Genomic DNA, 17474 nt, shown 5'->3' with positions numbered 1-17474 from the left:
CCCATGTTTTGACTGAGTTTATTATGTGCCTGAGTCTTCAAAATGAGATTTATGGTATCAAGTGAGGCTGTTTGGTTCTTCTTTAAACATACTTATGTTTTCTGACACATGGTTAGATTGTATGCCAGGTACATACTTTTTTTTTTTTGGTGGTGCTGGGAATTTAACGCAGGGGCATATATTCCACCACTGAGCTATATCCCCAGCCCCAATTTTTAAAACGCTCTTTTCTGAAGAAGGTAACCTATTTATCAAAACCCCATTTTACCAAATGGATTAGTTCTGTAAAATTGACATTTATAAAATTTGAGAAATATTTGCTTTCCTATCTTCAATTATTCAAATTGACTGTTTTTCTTTCCTTTTTTGGTGTCCTTTAACTTACAGTGATTTAATGATATGCCCCAATCATTTTAACTGCAGAGTTTGGTATACCTCTTGGCCATCTATTTTGTTAAAAGGTTGATTTTCCCAAGGTATTGGGAGAATGTATAATGATAAGTAATATATGCTATATATGTTTAGTAAGAAGTGAAGAACTAAAAAGCCTCTTTAAAGTCTATTTCTGTCATTTTTTAATAGCTAAAGATTTTATCTTTAACCATTTACTTATTGTTTTTGTTCAGTAGATTCCTAAAACATTAGTTTACTCCCTATTTTAATAAAATAAAAACTTTCTAAGTAACATATTGAGAGATTTCACATCTAGTAACAGAGCTTTCAATTGCTTAATCTTTAATCAACCTAAATATGTTATTTCTGCAGATTTCCCCAATCTAATAATTCTAGGAACAAACTTGGTTCAGAATTCTGAAATGCTGACATGAAATAATATTTGGGTGGGCTGGCCAGTCCCTCTTCCTTTTGTTTCTGTCTGTTTCTGCTTTTTCCCCTCTAGGTCTGCACCTGTTCAGCATTTGGCAGGATGGCAAGTGGAGGAGCAGCAGGGTGAAACTGACACAGTTCTGGTGAGTTTCACTTTGCTGCTCCTCCTGATTCTCAGGGAAAGAATTTTGTTAGTTTGTATTGGAAAACTTCCATCTCCAAATGAATCCTTACAATGCGATGCTGATATTACTCTTTTAGAATTGACTCAACTATTTTTATGTGTTCTACTTACTCCAGTCTGCAGCGGCTCTTTGTGTTGGAGTTGGGAGTTTTGCTGATCCAGATGATCTGCCCGGGCTGGCACACTTTTTGGAGCACAGTAAGATCTTTCATTCCCCGGTGTTCCCCCACATCCAAATTTGTATGCATTGATTTCAAAGATAAGTAATTGGTTAGATACTTATATAAATATATATATAAATATATGTATGATATATTTAACCAGAAAAGGAGCTAAGAAATCTTTGACTTATGAATATCACAGGGGTGATTTTAATTTTCTTTAGTATACTTATAATGATGATGAAAATGAAACATTTTAAAATACAGGCATTATTTTTCAAGTATGATAAAGACAACAGATTGGGAGATGATTGCTATTCATTAGGAATTGGTTAGCCCTTGTTGGGGAAGTCTGTTTGAGTGTTTGTAATGCCCAAAGATGTTAGAACACCAGAAATGCAGAAAATAAAAAGACATAATTAATATAAAAACAAAACAAAATAGAAAACTTTAGTTTAATTAGGAACAGAACGTACCTAAATAAAGTCTGTGTGGATGTTACATAGTTGCAAATATTTACATCCATACTTTTTTTTTTTTTTGTGAATTACTCACTTAATTTTTCTAAGATATTTGAGAGGAAACTTTTTACTTTATTAGTTTTTATGGTAACAATTGCATTATATATATATTACTTGTGTTCAGTTTTAACCTTTTTATAAATAAATTGTGTATGCTTGTCTTATTTTTCTTTAAAAATGAAGTGCTTGATTTTTCTTAACATAAAATATGTGAGCATTATAGAATGATGCAAAAACAGAAATGTAATAAAGAAAGTAAGTATTAACGAAACAACCATTGTTAATGCCTTGGAATATTTTCTTTCAAATGTTTTGTACATATAAGAAAGTTCATCCTTCGTAATAAATATATTGGCTATATTTTTGTGTTGTGTGACTTTCTGTTCTTTTCACTTAGTGGTATTCATGGGTAGTTTGAAATATCCAGATGAGAATGGATTTGATGCCTTCCTAAAGAAACATGGGGGTAGTGATAATGCCTCAACTGATTGTGAACGTACAGTCTTTCAATTTGATGTTCAGAGAAAATACTTCAAGGAAGCTCTGGATAGGTAATTAAATCAAAGTGTATATTTTTTGAATATAAATATTAACATGTTAATACTTAAGATCTGTTAACTTCTTAAAATGGAAATATTGGGTATGTTCTATGGTATTTTCAAGTAGTATTTTGATTCTATAGAATTATCAGAATATTTTATTTGGAAAAAACCTATTAAATACATGTTGACTCTTGTTCTAAAATAACTTAGTCTTTATATTAAAGAAACTCTTAAATAACTCTTGAGTTTTGTAAATAATATATTCTGTGTAGACTCTGTAATTTATTGCTTATTTAGAATAAAGAAAAACAATAGAGATAAAATTGCTTATAATTTTAGAATCTAGAGATAACCAGTTGACAGATACTTTTTAAAATGTTTATGAAATAAAATATATCCTTTTATAACTTATATTTAAAAATAAGATATAATTTTCACTTATAATTATTTATAAAACACAATTTCTAAGTGTCACTTATTATTTACATTGTATAGAAATATCATAAGCTTTTCAATTGGTTTATTCTTAGACAGTTGTTTCCAGTTTTCCAGTACTATAATTTCTGTACACCCTTAGTTATTATTTCTCTCTCCTCTTTTTTTTTTTAAACTGGGGGTTAAACTCAGGGATGCTGTTCAGTTCAGCTACATCCCCAGTCCTTTTTGAATTTTATTTTTAAAATTTGAGACAGGATCTTATTAAGTTTCTGAGGCTATCTTCAAACTTGAGATACTTTTGCCTCAGTTTCCTGAATTGCTGGGATTATGGGCATACACCATTATTCTTGGCTCACACATTTATCTCCACTGAAAAAAATCCTACCAGAATTAATAAGAAGAATTCTACTGCATGAATGAGAAATTAACGTGAATATCAAATCATAAATTAATGCCAGAAATGGTAGATAGTGGTAGATCATTACATATTACAAATATTATACTAAATGCGATATTATACTTTCACAGATAATAAAGAATTAAAAGCCTTTATGTCATTTGTAACATGCCCCTTATAATGTGGATCAAGTGCCAGTATTTTTTAATAGGTTGTAAAATCTAATTCTGTCACAGAGGTCATATAATTTGATTATGTTTAGATCATTTCAGTAATAGAAAATGAGGATGAAAGCTGTCTTATCCTGGTGGCATTTGCTAATCCAATAAATTTGAACTTATTTATCAGTGTAGTAAGACAAGGGCCACAAATATAAAAATCAAGTATGTTCCCGAGGGGGGACGTCTCACCAGAGACTCTTTTCTTAATAAGCTGGGACTGCAAAGGCTGTCCTCTCAAGTTAAGAAAAGGGATTAGTCATCCTGAGAAATTATTGAGTATGTTCAAAATGCCTCCTGAGTCTTCTGGAGAACCTGAAGCCTTCATTATGGTTCAGAATTGGGCAGTGTTCCTAGAAGATTAGAAGAAGCAAGTGTAAATCCTCTTAAAAAGAAGATGCCTTCATTTTAGGTCTTACATTGTTCCTATAAGTAGTTTTTCAAGTAAAATGACCAACTCTCAGTAAAAAATAGACAGATACCCTGGAAAACAAGACAACGTGAGTTAGAATAGATAACAGAAACATATTAGAAATTTCAGACATTGGAATGGTGACATCCAAGTCATAAAAATATGCTATTTTTTAAGAAAGGAAGGACAAATTTGAATATACTTGAAAGGAGTAAGAAATTATCAAGTATGAACTGGGAAATTTAAAAAATGAAAAAGAACATTTTGAACTGAAGTATTATAATTGAAATTGAAAGTGTAATGCACATGTTTAACAAGTATAGCTGAAGATAGAATTATTAACTGGAAGAAAGATCTGAAGAAATTAACCCAAATATAGCATAAAGTGGAGATAATAAAAACATGAAGAGTATGAGACACAGAAGATAGAGGGGAAAATGTCCAGTGTTTTTACTTGGAGTCCCAGAAGGAAGAGAGAGAAAAATGAAGTTAGAGACATTTGAATGCTCTATCATGGGAAGTTTTTTAGAACTTTGATGTGAGACAACCATTCAGAAGGTAAAGAAGTATAATAATTTCCAGAAGGATACATTAAAGGAAATTCACATGGAGAAAAACAGTAGTACTATAAAAAATTAAATGTGGAAATTCTTCACCAGATAGAAAAAATTCCTTCAAAGGAATATTAGCTATACCAACAAGTGACTAATATAATAGTAGTAATAGAAACTAAAATACAATGGAATATCCTTAATGATCTGAAAGAAAATAACTACCAACTAACCACAAATTCTACACTAAACAGATATCTCTTATGAATCATAGTGAAATAGACCTTCATACGCCACCATAAGAACTTTAATGTTAGAAAAACAGGCTCCCTGGTTTTTTGTTTTTCCCTCTGCTCTCACACCACAGTCAACACAGACTTCTGTGACCTCCAAATGTATGGAGACTTTTCCCAATGACAAGCAAGGAATCAGTTCTGCAGTGGACATCAGCTGTGTGTTCTTTAAACCAAGTCAGTTCTGATTAATTCAGAGAAAGTATGAGCTCCCACAGATTGAGGGGTCAGTCCCCCAGAGTCCTATCTTATCCCTTTAGATGCCATCTAAAAGACCCAGGTTGTTTTACCTGTGTTGACTCATCAGCTATAAATCAGGCTTCCCACAATCCAACTCTCTTCTGTTTAGTTAATTTTCTTGAGTAGCTCATAAAACTCAGGCAAACGCATTAAACAGTTTATTATAAAGGATTTTTACAAAGGATATAAATGAAGGGATGCAGAGGATAAGGGATAAGAGAAAAGGGGTTCACCACCCTCCAGAAACCTCCATATGTTCAATAATCTGTAAGCTCTCCAAACCCAGTCATTTTTTTAAAAGACTTCATTGCATATGCATATGAATAATTTATTAAATTATTATCCATTTGTGGTCAACTTTCGTCATTTCTCCTCTATCCAGTGATTGAGAGGTGGGACTGAAAGTCCCAGTCCTCTAATCCTGCTTTGATATTTCTTGGGACCAGCTTCCATTCTGAAGCTAGCAGTCAATTAATTAGAATAGAAAAAGGCACTGTAACTTTTAGTTACCCATTAGGCATCTGCAAGTCCGAGTAAAGAATTGGTACTTTTAGTGTTCTAGGCTGTGGGGTGGGGTGGGGGGCTGACTTTGGGTAGTGTGAACACAACAGATGTGACCAGTTTCCCCCAAAATCAAGCAGAGAAGTAATGGTGAAGTAGGAAAGGAATGTATTATTCAGTGTGACCACACTGGGAAATGGGTACTAGTGTTCTAAGCCCTGTCTTTGAGGAGCTAACAAGATCTTTGAGATTAAATGGGAAGAATAAAAGTTGAGGGTACCAAGTATGCGTAGTCTAGTAGACATGTTCACTCTTTGGTTTGGCTGATCATTACTACTGATAAGAGTGTTGCTGCTGCCTGGATGCAGTTTTGACTCTTCTTGCGAAGTGTTGATCAATCAGATGTGTTGTTCCTGGAATACAAGGTGACTGGAGAGTATAACTCAGAGAAAGCGCAAATCAGAAAGACAACATGGAGTTAGACCTTCCGATTTAGAGCAATGATTGGAAACTTCTAGGTTCTACTCAGAAGGTCTGAAATACAACATTATAACACTGGCAGTTAACCGTGTATTGATTATGATGTTCCTGCCAGTGTTCAAAATATCTTAATTGTTCTTGTCTTGGAACCTTCAGCCTTGAAAGTGAAGGATTACCAGCTTTAGATGAACACTCCTTAAATGATTAATATGCCTACATGCAGAGTTTGGTAGGAATCTGACCCAAAGTTTAAGGTAGCAAAGAAGACCCAGAATGAAGGTAGAGATGCTTTTAGTTACCCATTAGGCATTGCAGGACCAAGTGAAGAGTCAGTATTTTTAGCAAAAGCAGCCTTTTAGACCCTATTTTGTCAGTTCAGGGATTCCGAGAATTTTGGGAGTTGTATGCCAGAAAATGGGTACAAAGACCAAATATATAATTATTTCACAGTATCACAGTTTGCCACTATCTAAAATTCTTTATATTTTTAGTTTTAGATGGACCCAAACTTCTCACTGAAGGAAATTTCTTTCTTTTTTTTAAAATATTTTTTCAGACATTGAAGGATCTTTATTTTGTTCACTTTTATGTGTGCTGAGAATTGAACCCAGTGCCCCACACATGCAAGGCAAGCACTCTACCACTGAGCCACAACCCTAGCTCCTCACTGAAGGAAGTTTCTGAAGAAAAAGTTTCTAAAGCATTTTTTTTTTTTTTAGTTTGAAGGAAAATGAAGGTCAGAGATACAAAAACAACAACAACAACAAAAAAGATTGAAGAACAAAGAAAATAATTTTATGAGTGAATATAAATGAACATTGAGTAGGAGGCTGAGTTAGGAGAATTGCATGTTCAAGGACAACCTGAGCAACTTGTCAAGAACCTGTCTCAAAATAAAAATGACTTAGGTTGTAGCTCAGTGGTAGAGTACCCCTGGGTTCAATCTCCAGTATATCAAAACACAAAAACAATAAATATGAAGTTTTAAAACTCTACAGAATTAAAATTACAATAGCATAAGAACCAAAAATAAAAGAGAAAAAGTTTTGTAACGTATTGATATTACACATTGGAAAATTAAAGGATACGTGTGTTTTCTAAAAAACAAACCAACCAGATTTGATTATAAAACTTATAGACCAGTAAAGGAAAAATATTTGGAATGATTGGTAAACATTACAGATTCAAAGAAGAAAAAAATAAGAAACAGAATAAGTGAGACAAATTGTAAAAGTAGAAGGGAGTAAATAGATGCACTGTGTGTGTATATCAGTAATTCCATTAAATGAAAATGGACCAAGTTCCATTTAAAAGACAAAAAGAGGGCTGGGGATGTGGCTCATGCTGATAGCATGCTCGCCTGGCATGCGTGCGGCCCGGGTTCGATCCTTAGCACCACATACAAACAAAGATGTTGTGTCCACTGAAAAAACTAAAAATAAATATTAAAATTCTCTCTCTCTTTAAAAAAAAATAAATAAAAGACGAATATCAGCCTGGATTTTTAAAAAATCTAGTCAGACTCAGTTTTCAAGACTTAAATATAAGCCTAACGATGCAGAAAGATTGCAAGTAAAAACATCATAAAGTGGTATACCATGGAGATAATAATGTAAGAAGGATAATGTGTTTTTATTGGTATGAGAAAAAAACAGACTTTGAAGCAAAAAGCAATTATTATTGCCCTTAAGTCTCACTGCATATTGATAAAACTAGTGAGGCACAGTTTTTTCCAATATGAACAATATTAATTAATTAGACATAGAAGAGTAAATAAAACCCAAAGGAAGCGGAAGGAATGGTAATAAAAAATAGACTGGAGGGCTAGACTGTATTTAGCAGTAGAGAGATTGCCTAGCATGTGTGAAGAAACGCTGGGTTTGATCCCCAGCATACACACGCATACAAAAACATAAATAAATAAAAATAGTATAGGGAAATAAAATACAATAGAGAAAATTGGCCAAACCAAAGTATGGTTACTTTTAAAGATCAATAGAAATTGACAAATCTTCAGCTTAAACTGATCAAGGAAAAAGGAGTCTCAAATTATGAAAATGATATCTGAGAGCAGGAACATTATTACTGATCTTACCAAAATAAGAATATGAAAAAACATTGAGAATAATGGCATATTAACAAATCAGATAAGCCAATGAAATGAACAAATTACTTGAAAGATACAAATTATTGAAATATTCTTAAAAAGACAAACCTGAGTAGATTTTTAATAAGTTAAGAGATTTTATTTGTAATCAAAAAATATTTCAGCCGGATGTGGTGGTGCATGCCTGTTATCCCAGTGGCTCAGGAGGCTGAGACAGGAGAATTGTGAGTTCAAAGCCAGCCTCAGTAAAAAGCAAGGTGCTAAGCAACTCAGTGAGACCCCGAAAATAGGGCTGGGGATGTGGCTCAGTGGTTGAGTGCCTCTGAATTCAATCCCTGTACCAAAAAAAAAATTTTTTTTCAGAAGGAGTGAGGGAAGCTGAGGCAGGAGGATCATAAGATCAAGATCAGCCTTTGCAACTTAGTGAGAGCTATCTTAGAATATAAAAAATTAAAAAGGGAATGTGGCACAGTGGTAAAGCATCTCTGGGCTCATTTCCCAGTATCGGGGAAAAAAAATCCCCCTCCAAAAGAAAAGTGTAAACCTAGATAGTTTCTTGATGAACTCTACCAATTTTTTAAAGAATCAACACCGATACTTCACAAACTCAAAAATAGAAGAGATCATACTTTACATATATTATGTTATTATTACTCTGATACCAGAACATAACAAGAAAAGGAAACTACAGGCCAATATCACTTATGAACATAGAAAACAACATTCCTCTAGGGAAAAAAAAAAAAAAAACCTAAACTGAGTCTAGATTCATACCATGATCAAATTGCGTTTATCTCAAGAAAGCAAGATTAGTTTACAATTTGAAAAACCAATCACTGTTATGTCACATTAATAGAAGAAAGAACAAAAAACATTTCTCAGTCTGTAATCTCAATGTACATAAAAAAAGCATTTGAAAAACCCAGTACCCTTTCATGATAAAACCATTTAAAGTAGAAATAAAAGGGAGCTTACTCAATATGATAGAGGGCATCTATGAATAGCCTCCAAATAACATACCTAATGGTGAAAGATTGAAAACCAAGAAAGAGACAAAATTTTAACTCTTAATTATTTCTAGTCAACATTGTTGTGAAGACTAAAACCCAGGACAATTAGATAAGAACACAGAATGCAGGAAAGGAAGAAACAAAAGTCTCTTTTTGGATGAAATAATCTTCTGCAATGATTCTCATTATGCACAGTTACCCATATTTGCAATTTCATCTGTTCACTAAAAATTTATTTGTAATTTCAAAATCCATACTTGTGGGGCCCTTATGGGTCATTCATGGACATGTGGGGAGGTGAAAATTTTGAGCTAAGCATGCAATTTACACATAGTTGAACAAGGTGACATTATTAAAAAGTTCTCATGCAGAAATGACCAGAAGATGAAAATGCTAGAGTACAGAACAGTGTAATGCAAGAAGTTCTGGCACTGGAGTCAGTTGGATGGGTTTGAATCCCCTTGGCATCTGTTAGTATGGTGGCTTCAAACATATTAACACTTCTGAACCTCATTCTCTATATGGTAAAATTTTAAAAATAGAACATACTATGATATGCCTTTAGGATTTAAGATAATAATTTTTGTGTATGTGTACATGTATATGTACATATATATTTCCTCTAGGATAGATGGGTTCAGTATTCACTAATTCAGTGGTTGTCACAACTTTGGAGAACATAATTACCACAAATAACTAGAACTCCCTACATATGGAGAATCCTGCGGAATCCACAAAAGAACTATTAAAAATAATGAAGCATTCAGCAAGGTTTCAGGATATAAGATCAGTATGCAAAAGTCAGTTGGAGAGTTGGGTGTTATGCCACATGCTAAAGCAGGAGGATCACAGGTTTGAGGCCAACCTCAGTAACTTAGATCCTGTCTCAAAAAATAAAAGGGGTTAGGGATAGGGATGTAGCTTAGTAGTAGTACACTCTTGGGTTCAATCCCTAGTACCAAAAGAAAGAAAAAAAATTGGAATTTTATATAGTAGCAATGAAAAATCCAAAAATGAAGTTATGAAAATAATTTCTTATATATAGGATCTAAACTAATAAAATACTTAGGAATAAATTTAGCAAAATAAATGCAAAATTTATGTGTGGAAAATTACAAGAAAGTGTTGAAAATAGAAAACCTAAATAAATGGAAAGTCATGGTCCAGTGGTCCTAGATTGTAAGACAATATTTTTAGGATGGTAGTTCTTTTCAAATCTGTCTGCAAATTCAATCATGTCAAATTTTCATATGCTAGTTTTGAAGAATCAGTGAACTGATCTTAAAATTTATGTGGAAAGCAAGAGACCGAAAATAGTCAAAAGTGTCTTTTAAAAGAATAAAGTTGAGGGGCTGGGATTGTGGCTCAGCAGTAGAGCGCTCGCCTAGCATGGGCGGGACCCGGGTTGGATCCTCAGCACCACATTAAAAAAATAAATAAATAAAGGCATTGTGTTGTGTCCATCTACACCTTAAAAAGATGAATATTAAAAAAAAAGAATAAAGTTGAAGGACTCAAACTTCGCCAAATTTACTGAAAGCTACAATATGGTACTGGCATAAGAATGGACTTTGATCAGTGTGATAAAATTGAGACTCCAGAAATAAGCCTTTACATTGATAGTCATTTGCCAGGTGCCAAGGCAATTCAATGGAAAAAGATTTTTTTTGGACAAATGGTGCTGGGACAACTGGCTATCCATCTGCAAAAGTATAAACCTGGACTCTATTCACACTATCTTCAAAAATTAAACTGGCCATAGACTTAAATGTAAAAGCAAAAATTATAAAACTCTTTGAAGAAAAACATAGGTATAAATCCTTGTAATGTTTTAGACATCAAAAAACAAAAGAAATAAAGGAAAATCCAAATAAATTAGGACTCACTAAAATTAAAAACTTTTTTTGCTTTAAAGAACCCTATGAAAAAAGTGAAAAGACAATTCATAGCATAGAAGAAAATTCTTGCAAATCACATATCTGATGAGATAATCTAATATCCAGAATATATGTAGAACTCTTAGAGATCAGCAATAAAAAGACAACCCATCTTAAAAGTGGGGCTCAGTGACACATGCCTATAATCCCAGCAGCTCAGGAAGCTGAAGCAGGAGGATCTTGAGTTAAAAGCCAGCCTCAGCAAAAGTGAGGCTTTAAGCCATTCAATGAGACCCTATCTCTAACTAAAATACAAAATTTTAAGGTTGGGGATATGGCTCAGTGGTCAAGTGCCCCCGAGTTCAATCCCTTATAACCCCCGCCCTGTAAAAAGAGAATTTGAATAGACATTTCTCTAAAGAAGATATGCATATGGCCAATAAGTATATGAAAAGATATTTAATATTACTAGTCACTAGGGAATTGAAAATCAAACCACTAAGGAGATACTTCACACCCACTTCAAAGAAGGAAACAGTACTAATTATTGTTGGCAGGTATGTGGTGAAATTGATGGTGGTACAGTTCCTTGGAAAACTGGAAATCCATCAGAAAGTTGAACAAAAAATTATTACTTAAATTTTTTTTTTACGTGACAGTGATATTTTGAAATAGCACACATACATGGAATAGGTACTTGTTCCAATTTGTAGTTGTACGTAATGTGGAGATTCTTTGGTCATGTGTTTATATATGAGGATAGGAAAGATAGGTCTGGTTTATTCTGTTTTTTCTATTCCCGTCCTGCCCCCCCCCCCAACCTTCATTCCCTTTTGTCTAGTCCAATGAACTTCTGATCTTCTCCCTTGTTATAGGTTAGCATCCACATATCAGAGAGAACATTCTGCCTTTGGTTTTTTGGGGACTGGTTTATTTGATTTAGCATGATAATTGCCAGTTCCATCCATTTACCAGCAAATGCCATAATTTCATTCTTCTTTATGGCTAATATTCCATTATGTATATATGCCATATTTTCTTTATTCATTTGTCTGCTGTAGGGCATCTAGGCTGGTTCCATAGCTTGGCTATTGTGAATTGACCTGCTGTAAGTATTGAAGTGGCTATATCACTGTAGTATGCTGATTTTAAGTCATTTGGATATAAACCCAGGAGTGGGATAAGAGGGTCAAATGTGGTTCCATTCCAGGTTTTGTAAGGAATCTCCATACTGCTTTCCAGAGTGGTTGCATCAATTTTGCAATCCCACCAGCAATGTATAAATGAACCTCTTTCTGCACCTCCTCACCAACATTTTTTGTTGCTTGTATTCTTGATAATTGGCATTCTGACTTAGGTGGGATGGAATCTCAGTGTAGTCTGATTTGCATTTCTCTAATTGCTAGATATGTTGAACATTATTTCATATATTTTTTTTACCATTCGTATTTTTTCTTCTGTGATGTGCCTGGTCCATTCCTTTTATTGATTGGGTTATTTGTTTTTATGGTGTTAAATTTTTTGTATATCCTGGAAATTAATGCTCTGTCTGAGGTGCTGGTGGTATAAAGATTTTTCTCCCATTCTGAAGGCTCTCTGTTCATGTTCTTGATTGTTTCCTTTGCTTTGAAAAGCTGTTTAGTTTGATACCATCTCATTTATTGGTTCTTGATTTTCCTTCTTGCTCTTTAGGAGTCTTATTGAGGAAGTTGGTGGAGAGTTGGGCCTATTTTTTCTTCTTGTAGGTGCAGTGTCTCTGGTCTAATGCCTAAGTCCTTGATCCACTTTGAGTTGAGTTTTGTGCAGGGTGAGAGATAGATTTTCATTCTACTACTGCTTATGGATTTCCAGTTTTCCCAGCACCAGTTGTTGAAGAGGCTGTCTTTTCTCCATTTTATGTTTATGGCACTCTTGTCTAAAGTGAGATAACTATATTTATGTGGGCATGACTCTGTGTCTTCTAATCTGTTCTATTAGTCTTCACTTCTGTTTTTGTGTCAAATTCCATGCCATTTTTATTATTATGACTCTGAAGTATAATTTAAGGTCTGTGTCGCTATTCTGGGCCTCTTACTTTTTCAAATGAATTTCATGACTGCTTTTTCTATTTCTATGAGGAACATCATTGGAATTTTAATAGGAATTTCATTAAGTCTGTTTAGTGCTTTTGGTAGTATAGCCATTTTTGACAATATTAATTCTGCCTATCCAAGAACATGGGAGATCTTTCAGTCTTCTAAGGTCTTCTTCAATTTCTTTCTTCAGTGTTCTGTTGTTTTGTAGAGGTTTTTCACCTCTTTTATTAGATTGATTCCCAAGTATTTTATTTTTTGAGGGTATTGTCAATGGGGTGGTTTTCCTAATTTCTCTTTCAGTGGATTAATCATTGATACATAGGAATGCATTTGATTTATGGGTGTTGATTTTATATCCTGCTATTTTGCTGAAGTCATTTATGAGTTCTAGAAGCTTGCTTTTTAAAAAAATGTTTATGTTTTTAGTTGTAGTTGGACACAATACCTTTATTTTATTTATTTATTTTTATGTGGTACTGAGGATCAAACCCAGCACCTCACCCATGTAAGGCGAGTGCTCTACCGCTGAGCCACAACCTCAGCCCCTAGTTCTAGAAGCTTTCTGTTGGAGGTTTTTGGGTCTTCTAAATATAGAATCATGTCTTCAGCAAATAAGAATAGTTTGAGCTCTTCCTATTTGTATACCTTTAATTTCTTTCTTTTGTCTAATTGCTCTAACTGGGGTTTCTAGGACTATGTTGAACAGTAGTGGTAAAGAGGGCATCCCTGTTTTGTTCCAGTTTTTAGAGGAATGCTTTCAATTTTTCTCCATTTAGAATGATGCTGGCCTTGGGTTTAGCATATATAGCGTTTACAATGTTGATATATTGATCAAAAAATTATTATATGACCTAGCAGTTGTACTTTTAGTACATAATATCGTCTACACAAAATCTTGTGCATGAATGTTCATTGTAGCATTTTTCATAACAGGGCAAATGTGGAAACAGCCCAAATTTCTATTAATTTATGAATGAATAAATAAAATATTTCAAACAATGAAATATTATTTGTCTATAGTTAATGAAGTTTGATACATGCTACAGTGTGGATGAACCTTGAAAACATTATATATTAAGTGAAAGAAGCCAACACAAAAAACAAAACAAAACAACAAAAAGAAAAAAAATCCACAATGTATGATTCCATTTATATTAACTGTCCAGAATTGACAACCATTTGTTGTCCAGAGTTTGGGTAAGGGAAAATATAGAATCACTCTTAAAGAGTACAGTTTCCCTAGTTATATACTTTAAAAGGGGAGTTCTATGGTATGTGAAAATTTTATTTTATTTATTTATTTTTGTGATAATGGGATTGAACTCCAGGGCCTCACACATGCTAGGCAAGCACTATATCACTGAGCTACATTCCCAGGCCAAATTATATCTTGATGCAAACAGAATTTTAAGATAGCTTAATGTTCATTTTTTGGAAAAACAAAACAAAACAAAAATACCACTCATGGATAAGCCTTTCATAAGACTGGTCAAGAAAAAACATGTATGTGCAAATATCAGGAATGAAAATAAATATGCTTTTGCGGATATTGAAAGCATAATAAGATTTTTTTGTTGTTGTTGTTGAAGATGGACCCAATACTTCTATTTTATTTATTTATCCTTATGTGGTGCTGAGGATTGAACCTAGTGCTAGGCAAGTGCTCTACCACTGGGCCACAACCTCAGCCCTTGGAAGGAAGTATAATAAGATTTTGAACAACCTCTGTCGGGAAGTGAAAACAAAATTAGGTGAAGTACGTAAGTTCTTAGAAATACAGGTTTTAGCTGGACACAGTCTTGCATGCTTATAATTTCAGCTACATAGGAGACTGAGACAGGAGGACTGCAAGTTCAAGGCCAACCTGGGCAACTTAGGGAGACTGTCTCAAAATAAAAAATAAAAAGGATTTGGGGATGTAGCTCAGTGATAGAGCACTTGCCTAGCATGTGCAATGTCCTGACTTCAGTCACCAGTAAAATACATATACACACACACACACACACACACACACAAATTTATAAAACTAACACAGAAATAAGAAGAAATAGTTTAAAAGTTCAAGTAATCTTATAACCATCAAAGAAAGGAAATCAGTAATGAAAATTTCTTTTAAGTTTCTAGGTTTAGAATACTACCAAAGCTGAAAGAAATAATAATTCCTTATTTATGAAGCTAGCATGACTTTTTAGAAAAAATTATAAGAAAAATTATAGGCCAGGCTCACCCATAAATAGCAATATATAAGGACAGTATATCAACACTAAGTTGAGTTCATCCTAGAAAAATTAAGTAATGTAGCATAATGAATTAATGTAGTTCATTACATTGTCATATCAAAGGAGAAAATACATCTCAATAATTTGTAGAAAATGTATGATGAATTTCAGTACCTATTTTTAAAGATGTTCTTTGCAAACAGTATAAGGCCATTTTCTCATGATAACTGGTAAACAGTTCAATGGTGAAAACTTGAAAAATTTTAACTTGAGATCAGAAACAAGACAGATACAATCTATGGTGATCTGTAGTTATAATTTCTAATACAAGTTAGTGGTGGGGGGAGATGCTAAACACAAAACTGTCATAGCAGATGATACATAAAAAATTCAAAATCTTCTACAGCTATATCATTATTATTTGTAGGGGGATTTGAACCCAGGGGCTCTTTCCCACTCAGCCACATCTCCAGCCCTTTTTTTAAAAACATTTTTTTAGTTGTAGTTGGACACAATATCTTTATTACATTTATTTATTTTTATGTGGTGCTGAGAATTGAACCCAGTATCTCATACATGCAAGGTGCTTTACCACTGAGCTAAAACCCCAGTTCTCTCCAGCCCTTTTTTATTTTTATTTATTTATTTTTTGAGACGGTGTTTCAGTAAGTTGCTTATGGCCTTGCTCAGTTGCTGATGCTAGCCTTGAACTACCTAGCCACTGGGATTACAGGCATGTGCCACCGCATTCAGCTAAATTATTAATTTCAACGAGAGAATTTAGAAAGGTAGATTGACTACAAAATAAAAAGTTGCTGCAGTGGGCACAGTGGGGCATGCCTGTAATCCCAGCAACTAGGTTGACTAGAGCAGGTGGAGCACAAGTTTAAGGTTAGCCTTAGCAACTTACTGAGATCCTGTCTCAAAATTAAAAAATCGAAAGGAGTGGAGATGTAGCTCAGTGATAAAGCATCCCTTAGCTCAATCCCTAGTACCACCTGCCCCCCCTGCAAAAAAACACAAATAAATAAATACCAGGTTGACGGTGCATACCTATCAACCCAGCTTCTTAAAACTGAGGCAAGAATATCAGAAGTTTGAGGCGAGTCTTGGCAACTTAAACCAGTTCTCAAGATAAAAAATTTAAGGAGAATAAAAGTGTTGGAGAATGTAGCTCAGAGTTAGAGTGCTTGCCTAGCATGTGTGAGATCTTGGGTTCATTCCCCATACTAAAATTAAAAATGAGATTTTTTTTTTTGTACTAGGAATAGAACCCAGGGGCACTTAACCACAGAGCAACATCTTCAGCCGTTATAATATTTTCTTTTGAGACAGTTTCTCATTAAGTTGCTTAGAGCCTTGCTGAGTTGTTCAGGTTGCCCTTGAACTTGTGATCCTCTTGCCTTAGCCATCTGAGTCATTGGGATTAAAAGGCAGAATATATTTAATTATACATACAGACATGCACATATCTCAGTACTATTTTTAATGTAGTAGAGTTATGACACTAAAAGAAATCTTTATAATATCATTAAAAATAATCAGGCACCCAGGAATCTTCCAAAAACAGCATAAAATTATGTATTAGAAATACACTAAACTTTATTGAGAATTATTAAAGACCTAAGTAAGTGGAGAGTATTATTTGTGCATTCAAAGTCTCATTTTTATAAAGGGTGTCAGTTCTCTTGATATGTACATTCAATGATACTCCAACCACAATCTCAGAAAGTTTATTTAGTATTACGTAGATTAGGTGATTCTAAAAATAGGAAAATGCAATAGGCTAAAAAAGCAAAGATACTGGGCTGAGGTTTTGGCTTAGTGGTAGAGCGCTTGCCTGGCATGTGTGAGGCACTGGGTTTGATCCTCAGCAGCACATAAAAATAAAGAAAGATATTGTGTCCATCTACAACTAAAAGATAAATTTAAAAAAAGATATCATAGGGTCCTCTTGGGATGTAATTCAGTGGTAAAATGCTTGCTTAGCATGTGTGAGGCCCTGGATTCCGCCCTCCTAACTGCAAAATTAATAATCAGTCAGTCAATTGTAGGGGATGGAGTAGATGGGAGAAAATTTCTAAAAAGGCTCCTTAGGGTTGATGATGAAGAAAAAGGTTGACAAAAACTTCAGGTTGTAAAATATAAACAAAAGCAGAGACATGATTGCCATAATATTCAGGATAATTTTGAGGAAAGGGTAGTTGTCACATGGTCTCTTTCTTCACCTGAGTGGGGCACTCAGATGTTTGTCTTATAGTTATACATTAGTCTGTATATTTATACATTTTTCTGTGTGTTTGTTTTATGTACTTTTTTCTATAAGTGCTTATTATATTTTGTAATGAATATTTGTAGATTTTTTAATACAGAAATGCAGAATGTTATTTTGATTTTATATTTGTGAACTAAATTTCCATTTT

The 17474-nt window shown here is 33.8% G+C and overlaps 1 protein-coding gene across 3 annotated transcripts in view; it reads left to right on the top strand.

Annotated features, from left to right (window-relative positions):
• Nrdc (nardilysin convertase) overlaps positions 1-17474 on the top strand; it is an 87877-nt gene that overhangs the window by 23635 nt on the left and 46768 nt on the right. For 2 of the 3 annotated variants that reach the window (XM_005326077.4, XM_040288662.2), the window contains 3 exons: positions 899-968; positions 1126-1207; positions 2089-2242. In XM_005326077.4, the coding sequence (XP_005326134.1) occupies positions 899-968; positions 1126-1207; positions 2089-2242 (306 nt within the window). The remainder of the gene's footprint in view (positions 1-898; positions 969-1125; positions 1208-2088; positions 2243-17474) is intronic. The other variant, XM_005326078.4, reaches the window with a different exon arrangement.

Source organism: Ictidomys tridecemlineatus, chromosome 11, assembly GCF_052094955.1.
Source record: "Ictidomys tridecemlineatus isolate mIctTri1 chromosome 11, mIctTri1.hap1, whole genome shotgun sequence".
NCBI lineage: Eukaryota > Metazoa > Chordata > Mammalia > Rodentia > Sciuridae > Ictidomys > Ictidomys tridecemlineatus.
This window is presented reverse-complemented; position numbering and strand designations above follow the sequence as displayed.